Here is a 14,061-nt window from a genome sequence, read left to right on the forward strand (position 1 = left end):
ATTACAGGCGTGAGCCACCATGCCCGGTCAGCCCCTTGTATTTCATTTTACCTATTAACTATTTAAAGACCACTGTTGCATAATTTCCCCATTTCCTGAAGTTCTGAGCTTCAGGACCATGATCCATTACATTACAACAGTGGTTTCCAACTCAGAGAAGGATGATTTATCAGAATAACCCAGAGAGCTTAATCTAATTGCAGTGACCCTCTTCTTTCCCAGATTTTGATATATCTCTGTAGTTCTAGGTGTGGAAAGGCTTGAGCATGAATATTTTATATAAACTCGACATATGATTAGTTCTAACATGCCAGCTGATTGAAAACCTACTTCAGGCCGGGCGCGGTGGCTCAAGCCTGTAATCCCAGCACTTTGGGAGGCCGAGATGGGCGGATCACGAGGTCAGGAGATCGAGACCATCCTGGCTAACACGGTGAAACCCCGTCTCTACTAAGAAATACAAAAAATAGCCGGGCGAGGTGGCAGCGCCTGTAGTCCCAGCTACTCGGGAGGCTGAGGCCGGAGAATGGCGTGAACCCGGGAGGCGGAGCTTGGAGTGAGCTGAGATCCGGCCACTGCACTCCAGCCTGGGCGACAGCGCGAGACTCCGTCTCAAAAAAGAAAACCTACTTCAGAAAAAGAACTGAAATCAGCAGTTAGTCTCTATACCCTCTGATACTTAAAAAGTTGCTGCCTCTTAAAGTAGGTGTCAATGACTACATTCTCAGGCAAAGAAAGATCTGGGTCCCACATGTGTGATAGTAGGAAGTAAATACTTTTATTGTTACCAAAGATTCAAGTTGACTTTAATTATTCCCCTGCAGAAAAGGATTTAACTAAATGCCTAAAGTTTAGTTTACTCTACCAAGGAAAAAATCTTCTAGAAATAATGCTGCTTCTTGGCTGGATGCTTCTTGGATTACATGCCTGTAATCCCAACACTTTGGGAAGCCGAGGCTGGCGGATCACTTGAGGTCAGGAGTTCAAGACCAGCCTGGCCAACATGGTGAAACCCTGTCTCCACTAAAAACACAAAAATTAGCTGGGCATGGTAGCAGGTGCCTGTAATCCCAGCTCCTCCTGAGTAGGGGAGGAAGAGGCAGGAGAAACGCTTGAACCTAGGAGGCGTAAGTTGCAGTGAGGCGAGATCATACCACTGCACCCCAGCCTGGGCGACAGAGTGAGACTCCAAAAAAAAGAAATAAATAATACTGCTTCTTAAATTTCCGTTATAAATCATATTCCACTTTTGTTTACCCATTTCTCAGAATAGTTTTGTGCAATAAATAACATCATAACCTACTTGAAGTACAGAAAATGTAAGTAACAAAAGCCAGGGCCTAACCTTGCTTCATTTCCTTCTTATACTTTCTGGTGTGCCTTAACCTTTATCCCATGTAAAATTCAGTTATAGAGGAAAAAGTCAGATTTGTTTCAAGATACTTTCTTTAACTTTCTCTTTGTCAGTAAATAAACTTTGAATACAAATGAAAAACTTTTTGTTTCAGGGAAAAGACTTTTGTTTTGACACCAGAACTTAGTCCTGGGAAACTTCAGGTCTTACCTTTTGAGAAAGCCTCAGTATGTCATTATCATGGAATTGAGTAAGTTTTTAATTTGTACTTTACTCTTCTGTATGTTGTTGATACAGTCTGTCTTGTGTAAAGAGTGACTTTAATAAAATGATATAAATTGAGACAGAGACCAAGAGAATATGTCAAAAACCTCAAAAAGCAAAGCAGTGCATACAAAAATAATTTGTCTTCTGTTGAAGAAGTTGCTTGATGATTAATAAGCTTAACAGCATTTAAGCATCCTGTTATTAGCTACTAGATATTTTAATCAAAATTGTTTTGGTCCCTATGTTATAAATGTATATTCACACTATGGGTCACATTAATATTTCCTGGTCACCAATTACATTATAGTTGCTCAGAAATTGTTAGATAGGGCCCAGCATTTCAATACTAGACATTTTTCCAAGAGAAAACTTATACAAGTATGCACGTAATAGTTTAATTCTCAATATCCTCAAACTGGAAAGAGCCTAGGAGGATATCAACAGGAAAATAGATAAACTATGGTATATTTTATATAAAGCAATACTATTCAACTATAACAAGGAACGAAATATCGATACATCCAACAACATTAAATATCTGTCTGTGTGAAAAATAATTGAAACAAGAATTCGAGTCCAGGCACGGTGGCTAACATCTGTAATCCCAACATTCTGAGAAGCCGAGGCAGGTGGATTGCTTGAGCCCAGGAGTCTGAGACCAGTCTGGGCAACATGGTGAAACCCTGTCTCTACAAAAAAATACAAAAATTAGCTGGGCATAGTGGGGTGTGTGTGTGTCTGTAGTCCTAGCTACTCAGGATGCTGAGGCAGGAGGATCGATTGATTTTGGGAGATTGAGGCTGCAGTGAGCCATGACCATGCCACTGCACCCCAGCTGGGTGACAGAATGAGACCCTGTCTCAGAAAAAAAAAAAAAAAAAAAGAATTTGAAGACTTTGAAATTAGCAATATGAAGTATAACATTCAATAATGAATTATTTCTAAAAGAAGTCCTTTATGAAATGCTGATTTGAATCTAAATGGTAAGATAAGATTTTTAAATTGTTTTGTGAACAGATAGGCAACTCAGAGATAACTACTAAATTATAAAAAGATAAGAAATGCCACCTGATCCATCTTTTTAGTTCTGGTATTTGACTAAAGGATTCCTTGTTTGAGAGGATTACTATTCTCCCTTTAACATGAAAAAGGTAGGGATGTTTCCCAAATAGCCTTAAATTTAGCTTAAGCTTTTACTTAAACTATGTTTTTAGCCATATATCCTTCTGTGCTTTCATTACACAATTTTACTTTTCTTTTTTCTTTTTCAGACAGAATCTCACTTTTTCGCCCAGGCTGGAGTGCAGTGGCACAATCTTGGCTCACTGCAACCTCCGTTTCCTGGGTTCAAGTGATTCTCATGCCTCAGCCTCCCGAGTAACTGGGATTACAGGCATGCACCACCATGCCTGGCTAATTTTCGTATTCTTAGTAGAGACAAGATTTAGCCATGTTGGCTAGGTGATCTTGAACTCCTAGCCTCAAGTGATCCACCTGCCTTGGCCCTAGAAGGTGCTGGGATTACAGGCTTGAGCCACCACACCCGGCCCAAAATTTTACTTTTCATTTATACTAAGTTTATTAAATGTAAGTGGGAACATCTTGTTCTACTATATAAACATTCGATTAATAAGATATATTTTTCTGTGTTCCTCCTTTTGATTTTATTAAAGACCTAGAAATTAAACATTACAGAAAAGTTTATAAGGAAAACCAACAATTCCTTTCCTTATTACTACCTACCTGCAGTCCCAGTTTTTAGAAAAAAAAATATTTTATTTGTTTGGTTTAGTTTCCCTGGTGATTATCTCTCATTTTAGAAAATATCCTTATGTCAATATTTTTAACTGTCACAATATAAAATATTGACTCTACTATGAAGATTTGGTTCTTCTCAATTTGAGCTCTCCGCTATTTACTTTCATGTTTTTAAATATGTATATACTTAAACTTCTCCTTCTTATTCCATCAGCTATACAGCAGTATCTCCCCCACCTTGATAAGAATATTAGGACCTCCTAATCTATGAAAGGAAACTAATTAAAAATTTCAGTTGTTTTGTATTTAATTTGAATGTGAAAGTTGAAACCAGTCAACAGTGTTTATATTATTATGAAAAGTAGTGTTCACTGTTGAGAAAATGTACTAGTATTAACATTCGCTTTGCTACATGGCCAGAATACCCCAGGACACATCTGTTTTTCACTTCTTCGGCCCTACAAACACACTGAAGCACAGATTTGAATAAAATAAGCTACAATAATTACATTTTAACTGCTGACTAAAGTGTCCATCATATAATCTTATTTAGATTATTTTTCCTAAAATTTTAATTTAGTTTTGTTTATTCTGCATCTCCATCTCTCTACTCTTTTTTTCCTGCTGTTTTTAATTTACTATAGAAAAGTCTTGGTATATACAAATTTATAAAATTTTTCAAGGATATGTTCTTCATGATCATTTATCAAAATATTAAATTAAGACTTATTTGAGTACTGTGCCCTGATGGGCTTAAATCTACACAGGGCTTTATTAACTTATACACATTCAATGTTATGAAATTCTGATTCACTGTAAAAAGTAATTCTCTTCTCCACTACCTACCTACTCCCATAAACAAACAAATCTATCTGTGACTCACTTTTTTTTACTGTAAATTTATGCTCATTAAACTGGGGACATTGAGACTAGGCTGACAAAGTTGTAGGAGGTGAGGACCATGAATTCCGAAACATGTCTTTTTCAAGAAGGTTTGGGTGTATAGTATGAGAGCCGATTTATGTTCAGCATAGATTATGGAGTAGAAACAAATTCAAGTAACATTTTAAAGTAAACATGAAACTACAAAGAAAGTTCTCTTATGTTGTTGTGGGCCTTTAGAACCCTGGAGCTCTTTCTCTGATACAAAGGAATATTTGGAAAAAATGTGTTAATTGCATGGGAGCAAAACAATGTTTTTTAAGGCAAAATAAAATATTAACCACTGTTGGCTTGTTTGTTTTTTCACTTATTTACCCTATCCTGGAATTTAACATTCCATTAATTATAAAATGCACTGTTTTATTGAACAGCAAATTAAACTCTGCTGTCATACTCTGACAATCATTTGATCACACCAGGCTCTCATTGCTTTGAAATTTCCTTCATCTATTCCAAGAGATTTGTCAGTTTCTCCTGCCTTCATTGGTATTGGTTAGTGTGTGATGGGCAGTATTTTGTCTATTTCTTATTTACAAAACAAAAACAGCTTCATCGTCTTGTGGGTATTTTTCTTTGTTAGGACCCATAAAGCATTTGCTTATTGTTTTATAAGAAAATATGGGATTGTAGTCATTCATCCAACAATAAATTTTGACTTCACTAATATCAAATATACACCCTGCCTCCTGCTTCACTGTTTCTTTTCTCTAATTTACAAAGTAAATTTTTGTTCCAATGACAAATCATAGTATAATCTAAAGATATTTTAAATGGCAATTAACATCAAGATGTACAATGTGCATAATTCAGTTGAAGCTATGACATTAGGAACAGCTGTGATCAAGAGATGTTAAAACTGGAAGAAAAAAATCTGCATCTTAGAAATAAAATCTTACGGTAGAAAGAAATATTCATCTTATAATCAAAATATGCATCTTTTCTCTCAAAAATTTTCTGTATTCAAGCTTATCAGGCATTATATTGCCTCTTACCAGACTCTTGAAATTCATGGTTCTAATTTTACTCTAGATTCTACCAATTACCCATGATAGAAGTAGGACTCATCAGTAACCCTTAGGGTTGCTTCTGATTTTTAATGAAATACGTTTCTTAAACAACAGACTAGAGAAAGAATATTAGCTAGAGAGATGCCAGAGACCTAGGTTCTACTCCCTGCTCTGCCACCAACTCACATTTGGATTTAGAGTTCAGTTTTGTCACCTGTTAAATTACACTGTTTGAGTAGATCAGAGATTTTTCAGTCCTAGTTATACTTTAGAATCATCTAGGTAGGATTTTTAAAAAGTGTATATTTTTAATATTTTAATATAACAAGTTGTTTTGATGTGTGTATGCATAGTGAAATGATCACTGTAGCCAAGCAAATTAACATAACCGTCATCTCACATAGTTACCTCTTGTGTGCTGAGAGCACCCAAAGTCTGCTCTCTTAGCAAATTTTCAATATACAGTACATATGATTAACTATAGTCCTTATACTGCACACTAGATTTCTAGATTTATTCATCCTATATAACTCTGCAACTTTGTACCCTTTAATCTACATCTTTCCATAACCTTCCCCATCCCCATAACCACTATTCTACTCTGTTTCTATGGATTTAAGTAGTTTTTTTAAGAATCACCCAGGCAGATTTTTAAAACTGTTGGTAACTGAGTATTACCCTAAACCAATTAAATCAGAAACAATGAGCACATGGTATTTCTTAAAAGCTCTTCAGATGGTTCTAATGCTCAGCCATGTGTTGAACATGAGTAAGATGATTCTTACACTTTACATAGAGATAGTATACTAAAATGGTTAAACTCAGGCTCTGAAGTCACCAACCTGGGTTTACATTCTGGCTGTGCTACGTATTATCAGCATACTGCCAGCTTTACTGTGCTAGAAAATAAATCTAATGATGATGATAACAATAATAGTAGCATACATTTCTTGACTGCCCTGCTTGCATGTTTCAGGCACTGATTCTGTGTTTATGTATACAATTCAAGGAATTATCACAATAGCTTTTTCAGATAAGTACTATAATTCTCATTTTGCAGATGAAGCAACAGAATCATAGATAAAGTTAAGTAATTTAGCCAAGTTCACACAGCTAATAAGTAGAGGAGCCTGGATTTAAATCCATGGAGTCTGTCTGTATCAAATACGTAAGTGTCACAAGGGAAAGATAAGGTTCTTAAAACCTCCATCAAGCAGTCAGATGTTCAGGAAATGATACACTCTTTGGGAGTTGAACTAAAATCTTTTGGATACAAAAATCTGATTTTAGGCAGTATCTTAGACTTTTGCAGGTAAAAATGACAGATCACAGAGAAAGGTTTTAATTTGTACAGTGCTGCCATCACATATGTGAAGCCATTTGTGTTTTTTAAATGCAGTTGTAGAAAGGGAAGAAAGTGAAGAGTTTTCCAAGGTCACACAGCTCCTAGGTGATCTTCCTGATATCCTTGTTTGTTGTACTTAACAACCTAGGATTTCTTTGAGTCCAGAAGCATTCACTGAGCTAACATTTCATTGATGCCCTGAATCAGATTCAGCTAGAAACCACATGCACAGACAGCCGAAGTGTTTGAAGGAAAATCTGTCAATCAGTTAATAAGGTGGGAACTGAGTTTCAACGAAAAAATTTGAAATGTTCTAAGCTGTTTGGTGAGCCAGTTTAGAATGCCTTTATACCCTTTTAATCTTTGTGTTGAGAATAAACTTGCCCTTTCTAACAGAAGACAGCAGTTCATGTTGTCATGTATCAGCCATGCTGAGACATCAGAGGTTGGTAGAGTTTTAAAAAGCATTAAAACAGCAACTGTATTATTTTGAAAACAAGCCAAAGGATTAACTTAATCTGTTGCCCAGAAACACAAGTGAAAGAGAAATCAGATTGTACTTCACATTTTTTAATCTTTTGCCACGTCATATAGCAAACTAGAAGAAAACTGAACTTGGGAGGGAACTAGGCCAGCCAGTCAACCTTCCAGCAATTATTAGGAAATTAATCAAGAACTCTCAAAGTAAATGTCCTACTATTTTCTAATTGAAAGGGGAAAGTCTGTTGCTCTCATGGAGGTTTACATTTTAATGCTCTTTCACTCATTTTAGATATTGCTTGGACGACCGAAAAGCTTTGGAAAGAGATGGAGGATTTTCTGAACTTCAGTCTCGTCTTATTCGTTATGAAACTCAAACCACCTGCACCAGAGAAAGTTTTCCAGTACCTACTGTGTTGAGCCCTCTTCCATCTCCTGCAGTTTCATCAGAACCTGGAAGTGTCCCTGATGGAGAAGTTTTACAAAATGAACTTCGAACTGAAGTATCCCGATTGAAACGGAGATCTAAAGATCTGAATTGCCTTTATCCCAGAAAAAGGTGTTATATTACATGCACATAAATAGTATCTCAACAGAAAGTATTTTAGTCTCTAGAAGATTTTTATTTTATATTAGTCTTTCAGATTAATTTCTTCATGGCAAGAAGTTTATTTTATGAGCTGTTGATGATTTTGCTTATAAGTTACAAAAAATGATTTAGAAAAAAAACACAGTTTCTTGCTTTATATGCTAATATACAGTCCATGAGCACAATGGATTGTAAAGTTTTTAAGCTGTGGAATAGTGGAGATTTCACCCCATAGATTAAGCTGCTGAGCTGGTCTGTTGAAGAGACTGGGGATGGGAGTTCTCCCGTTAGCTCTTCCTTGCCTTTCCCCTCAGATTCCTGCCTGCATTGTTCCCTTGAGCAAGCAAGAGATTCCATGAGGTACCATTTTTAAAACACCTGTTACATATAAAATATAGCTTTAAACTCTACATAATGATATAATATATGAAACTTTTCTGGATGCGTTTTTTTTTGCTAACTAAATAAAATGTCCAGATACTTGAACAGAAGTTAGAAGTTTATGTAGTGAACACTAATTTCTATTGAATTGATGTTATTTTTAGAACCTTTGTCAAACTTAGGTTCTTGGCATCTAAAGCAAGGCTTGAATTCTTATTGTATTTAATTAAACCTTGCAAAAAGTATGAACTATATGAAAATATAACTTTCAGATCTTTTTTTGAATAGTTTAAAAAGTTAGAATACTGTTACCCTGATATGGAAGAACTTAGTCGTTTTTATGAGGACTTTATAAATTCGTGGTACTTTTTATACCTGATAAAACTAAAGAGCAACAGTAACATTTGGGGTACTATATTTATAGCCGTATTTCTTATTTCTGACCTGTGGCTAATAAAAATATATGTGTTCTTAAAAGGAAAGTACACTGTGGCCTCTGGGTCAGCAGAACTGAGGGCTATAAGACCCTATCTTGTAAAGATAAAAATTTGGGTCTTGTCGGGAACAAATGTAAACATTTTAGGAAGATTGAAGTATGAGCCAGTTTTATAGTTTATTTGTATTTGTTTTAACACTATTACTTATTTTGCAAGGGAGTTCCATGGGTATAGGAAGATACAGGTTGTGGTGTTTCTGTTCAAATTATCTTAACAGAAAAGTATAAGTATTTAACAGATTAATATTACATCTATAAATAGCAGCACTCTCGGCATGCATAGCTGATTTATATGAGAAATTGTAAATTAGAGGATGAGAGAGAGTATAGCTAGCTAGCTAGATAGATAGATAAATAGGTAGTTACTTATATTTACTTTCTCTATTAGCCAAAATCCTAGTTTGCTATTCATTACCTTCTATGTTTTAGTTACTCATCTAAAGAACTAAGGAACAACTTTATAATGTGATATTTATTGCTTACTTAAGGCAGTAATAGCAATAAACTTTGTTTGCTTTTCTTGAATTTATGTCATAATGGATATAGTGGTAACATTTAAGACAGAAAGTGAACTTCGATGTTGATTTGCTTAATCTACGTTCTTGATTTTTTTCCCCTACTGTAGACTTGTGAAATCTGAAAGTTCAGAGTCTCTTCTTTCTCAGACAAGTGGTAACAGTAATCACCATCATCATCCTGTGACAACCAGAAAGCCACAAACAGAGCGGTCCTTACCAGTGACTTGTCCATTGGTTCCAGTTCCTAGCTGTGAAACTCCAAAACTTGCTATAAAGACCAGTTCAGGTCAAAAAAGTGTGCATGAATCAAAAACATCAAGGCAAATTAAGGAATCAAGATCACAGAAACACACACGGGTAAAGATTTATTTCCCATTTTTCTTAGTTCTACATGGGAAGTCTTTTTGAATTTGATTAAAATATATGTCTAAAAATTTATGAATGAAATGAAACGATGTCTAGAATTCACTGGTGTAAGAAGGATGATAGGAAAATAGGTGGGGATATAAATGAAACAAGATTAGCTACAGATTAATCATACTTGAAGCTGGTTAAAAGATATATCAAGATAGAAGTTTATTATAAAATATTCTCTGTGTGTCAAATATTCTCTACTTTTCTATGCTTGAAATTTTCCGTAATAAAAAATAAATATACGCTTACATATCCCTGCTGTGTGTAACTTTAACACTCGGATATCAATTCAGAACTCATGATTCGAGTTCGTTTCTTAAGACACTCTAGTCATTTCCTGCTAACATTTTATTCCTGTGACACTTCTGACCATGTAAATGTTAGATATCTTTTTTTCTCATTTTGTCTTAATGAATATGTCTGTCTTTTAGCACAGCAAAATGATTGTGTAATTCACAGGATTGAACTCTAAAGCTGAAATAATAGGTTTGTTGCTTTTCTAAGAAATATTAGTCATATGTTATGTTCTGTTCAAGATACTGAAAGAAGTAGTTACTGAAACCCTGAAGAAACACAGTATTACCGAGACCCATGAATGTTTCACTGCATGCAGCCAGCGTCTCTTTGAAATCTCTAAGTTCTATCTAAAGGTACAGTATCTTCTCTACTAATGGCAAAATTTAGTTCATGTTCTAATGTTCCTGTTTGACATAAAAAAAAAGTTTGAGTATTTTTTATACTGAGAGCATATTCTTGCTGCCAGATTTATTAAATGATGGAGATAGAAGAAATGAAGCCAAAATACTTTATATTTGTTTTGATTTGAGTTCTCATATATAGAAAGCTACATTTTAACCAATATCCTGTTTCCCCTAACATGTGTTTGACTTACAGGTAATAAGCTTCAAAATATGTTTAATTATTAATCATATCTGTGGGTTCTATATCCATGTGTTCCATATCCATGGATTAACTGCAAGTTGAAAATGTTCTGGAAAAAGAAAAGGATGTTGCATCTGTACTGAACATGTCCAGATTTTTTAAAATGTATATGGGAAAATGTGTATAGGTTATATGCAAATGCTACACCATTTTATATAAGGGACTTGACTATCGGCGGATTTTGGTATTCTCAGTGGAATCATGGAATCAGTCCTTCGCAGAGACAAAAGGGATGACTGTGTAGTAAAAAGGCTACTGGACTAAATATCAAAACACCCAGTTTCCAATTTTGGATCCATTATCAGCTAATTGTAAGACATTGGACACATCAACCACTCAGATGATGATTTTCTAAAACTTAGACGATGTTAGATTATGTCCAGCCTTAAGAGTTTCTGACCTGAATCAGTTATCTGTGGGTTTCTGGTTAAAACTGCAGATTTATCACATATCCAAGAGAAAGGACAAGAAAAAACTAGAAATGTTTTTAATACATGTTGAACAATAACAAAAAAGCACATGGAAGCGTGGAGTAAGAAAGTGAAAGGAGTTACAATCTAATTGGGTGCCTAGTGGAATACTAGTGAGAAGCATGTTAATTCCACAGAACCTGAGGTGCTCATGATTTGAAGACACCAGGTATCATGGAAAGCAGGGGCAAGGGTCCACATAGAAAGCAAGGGAGTTAAATAAAAATCTATCTACAAAGTGACCTGGGGATTGTCCAACTTGCTTGGCATGCCCTTCTCCCACAATGTTAACTACAAGGTCTATCATGCATAGGTTTTTCCAGCCACCTCAGGGACAGTGCAGGAAATAGTCACTGGGGAAAATACTGGAAGCTGCAGTGGAAAAGCCAAATGGCCATCTTGTCACTCTACCTTGAAAAGAAACCAGTGACAATCTCTGCACAGAACTTCCAGTCAGATTTTTAGTGTCTCACTTTTAAATATGACTAGACAGCCACAATATGACTAGAGGACACTAGAAGCTGTCTTCTAAGGACAGCTTCCTTAGAGGCTTTGAGGAAAGCTTCTAACACAATTGATGCCAAAACATAAAGGAATAAAGGGAACTCTGAAGAAGCAGGAAGTTGAAGAAAACTTCACAAAAACTATAATTCTCATAGAAAGAAGGTAATCGCATCCATAAAACAAGAACAGGATGCTGTTTCCAAAAAAAGCATAAAACATGAAAGCTCTGTAAAATTAATAATATGATAAAATCAGTTAAGTGGAAAGGCTGAACAGTTGAGATGAAAAAAATTTACCGGAAATTAGAATCAAATGACAAAAACATTGAATCCAGGACAAGAAAATTGGAGGATTAATACAGAAGATCCAAAATGCTAATAATATGAATTTTACATTTTTTGAACAATCTTCTCTACTTTATTCCCAAAGTTTAGAAGAGAGAAACTTGTTCAAAAATGTAACAAACTTTTCCAGGACTGGACACAAGCCTCCTAGCTTGTCCAAACCAATGAATGAAAATTCTTCAGCTAGTCACATAATTGTGGAATTTCACACTTCTTAGCACGGAGAGAACATTTTCTAAAAGCTTGCCAGGAGATAATCTAGTTTATATATAGCGAATCAATAATCAGAATGGCATTGGACTTCTCCACAGTAACACTGTATGCTAGAGGATAGCAGAAAAGTATCTTCAAATTCTGAGGGATGTGTATTTCTAGAATTAAAAAAAGAAAAAAGAAAAGAAACTTCTGAGGGAAAGCGACTTACCTAGTATTCTATACCCAGTCTGGAATGCAGTCCGATATGAGGGTTTAATGAAGATCCACTGAAACATGGAATATCCGAAAAAGAATTTGTTTTACCCTTTTGAGGAATCTGCTAGACGATGAAGTTCAGCAGAACAAGGGACTAAATCACGAAACAACACAAAAACTAATCTAAAATGGAAAAGACAAGTCCTAATAGTACCAGGCCTAGGCAGCAACTAGAACAAATTAGAGGAGGCTATGGGAGAAAGATCTCCAGGTTTAAAAAATTTAATTAAAAAGACCAAAAGCAGAAAGGAAGCTGAACTGAGAGATTATCCCATATACTTCAGGGCTTGAAAAAACTTTGCTGTACATTTAGCCCATTTGTTGCCAGTATTTAGGGACGAAAAATCCAGAATTATATACATGGAAAGCTGAGCAAATGAAAAAGCTAACAGTAGTTAACAGGATAAATAGAATATTGGAAGAAAGATAAATTATAACCATAATACATTAATTAGCACACAATTGAAAGTATTTACATAGATACAATAGCACAAACACTGCCTATTTACTAATCAAAAATTGCGATACAACTGTTCTTGAAAGGAAGAGTAGGAAGGTTTTGTGTACGAGACTTGAATCCATGACTGTTCTCCCTAACATCAGTAGTCTCTGTCTAAAAGTGTTTAATCACCAAGTAGCAACATAAGCATAGTAGTTAGAAACATTAAGGTATAAATAAGGGAAAAACCTGAAAGAATTGAAAGTGGCTGCCTTTATGGAGCGTAACTTGGAAGTACAACAGATAACTGCTTCTTATCTTTTTAAATACAGTTCAGTTTCTTTTACTTTGTAATTTGATATAATCACTAAATTTTTAAAAGTGAGACATCAGTTTCCTTTTGTATGTCATTCCTCTTTATGATGGAGTCAAATAGCCAAAATGAAGAAAAAATATCTTTTACCTGATAAATAAATACAAACCATATGTTTGTTTCTTGAGTAATGCAGCATTAGTGGATGCTCACGGTGGAGGGTGGGAGTTATTTTAGGTCAGCTCTATTGGGAATAGGAGATGAGAGTGAGATGGACTTACGTATAGGTGTATGTATTTTGGTTAGAGTATTTTGATATTTCAGAATGGAACTAAATTATGACCTAGTACTTAGATTTTTTTTTTTTTTTTGTAGTCTGTCCCTAATCACACTGATACTTGTAGAATGATTTAGGATAATCTCAAGTGTATTGAATAATAATGAGTTGTTCTTTGTAATTTAATGTGCATATTGTAAAATGCTGTATTTTATTATGTTTAGGATCTTAAAACTTCAAGGGGTCTATTTGAAGAAATGAAGAAAACAGCAAACAACAATGCTCTACAGGTAAAGTTATTCCCAAGAAACTATATTCAATTAAAATGGTATTTTATTTCAGGGTTGCTATGATGCCATTATATATGCACCAATAATTAGTTACTGGTCTTTTTCAACTCTGTCCCTATGAAAACTCTTTAAGAAACTTAATAATAGGCTTATATAGGCTGAGTATTTTATAGTATTTAATATGTTAGTCTGTCAACAAAAGAGTTTCCAAAGTGATGCTAAGAAAGCAAAAGAAAAAATAAATTATCTGACGTGCTGGAAAAACCAATCCATTTTTGGTTAGCTGTTTTCAAAGTTTAGTTTATTTGATTGACCATTTGAAACATATTTTCATATAAAGGTGAGAAAATGGAGCAGAATCTTCATTTCATCCAGTGAGGACAATATTATACTCAGTATTGGAAGTCCAACAAAAATGTTCTTCCATTACAAAATAAAATGTGTTTTTTAGTATAAGATT

General features: G+C 34.9%; 1 protein-coding gene across 2 annotated transcripts in view; it reads left to right on the plus strand.

Annotated features, from left to right (window-relative positions):
- The window catches only part of MTBP (MDM2 binding protein), a 99,909-nt gene that overhangs the window by 64,074 nt on the left and 21,774 nt on the right, over positions 1–14,061 (plus strand). For both annotated transcript variants that reach the window (XR_004175853.1, XM_021942882.2), the window contains exons 17-21: positions 1,509–1,604; positions 7,446–7,712; positions 9,245–9,494; positions 10,088–10,201; positions 13,536–13,601. Coding sequence is in view for 1 of the 2 variants with exons in the window: in XM_021942882.2 (XP_021798574.2) it covers positions 1,509–1,604; positions 7,446–7,712; positions 9,245–9,494; positions 10,088–10,201; positions 13,536–13,601 (793 nt within the window). In the remaining variant the exon portion in view is untranslated. The remainder of the gene's footprint in view (positions 1–1,508; positions 1,605–7,445; positions 7,713–9,244; positions 9,495–10,087; positions 10,202–13,535; positions 13,602–14,061) is intronic.

The sequence above is a fragment of the Papio anubis genome, chromosome 8 (genome assembly GCF_008728515.1).
Source record: "Papio anubis isolate 15944 chromosome 8, Panubis1.0, whole genome shotgun sequence".
Taxonomy (NCBI): Eukaryota; Metazoa; Chordata; class Mammalia; order Primates; family Cercopithecidae; genus Papio; species Papio anubis.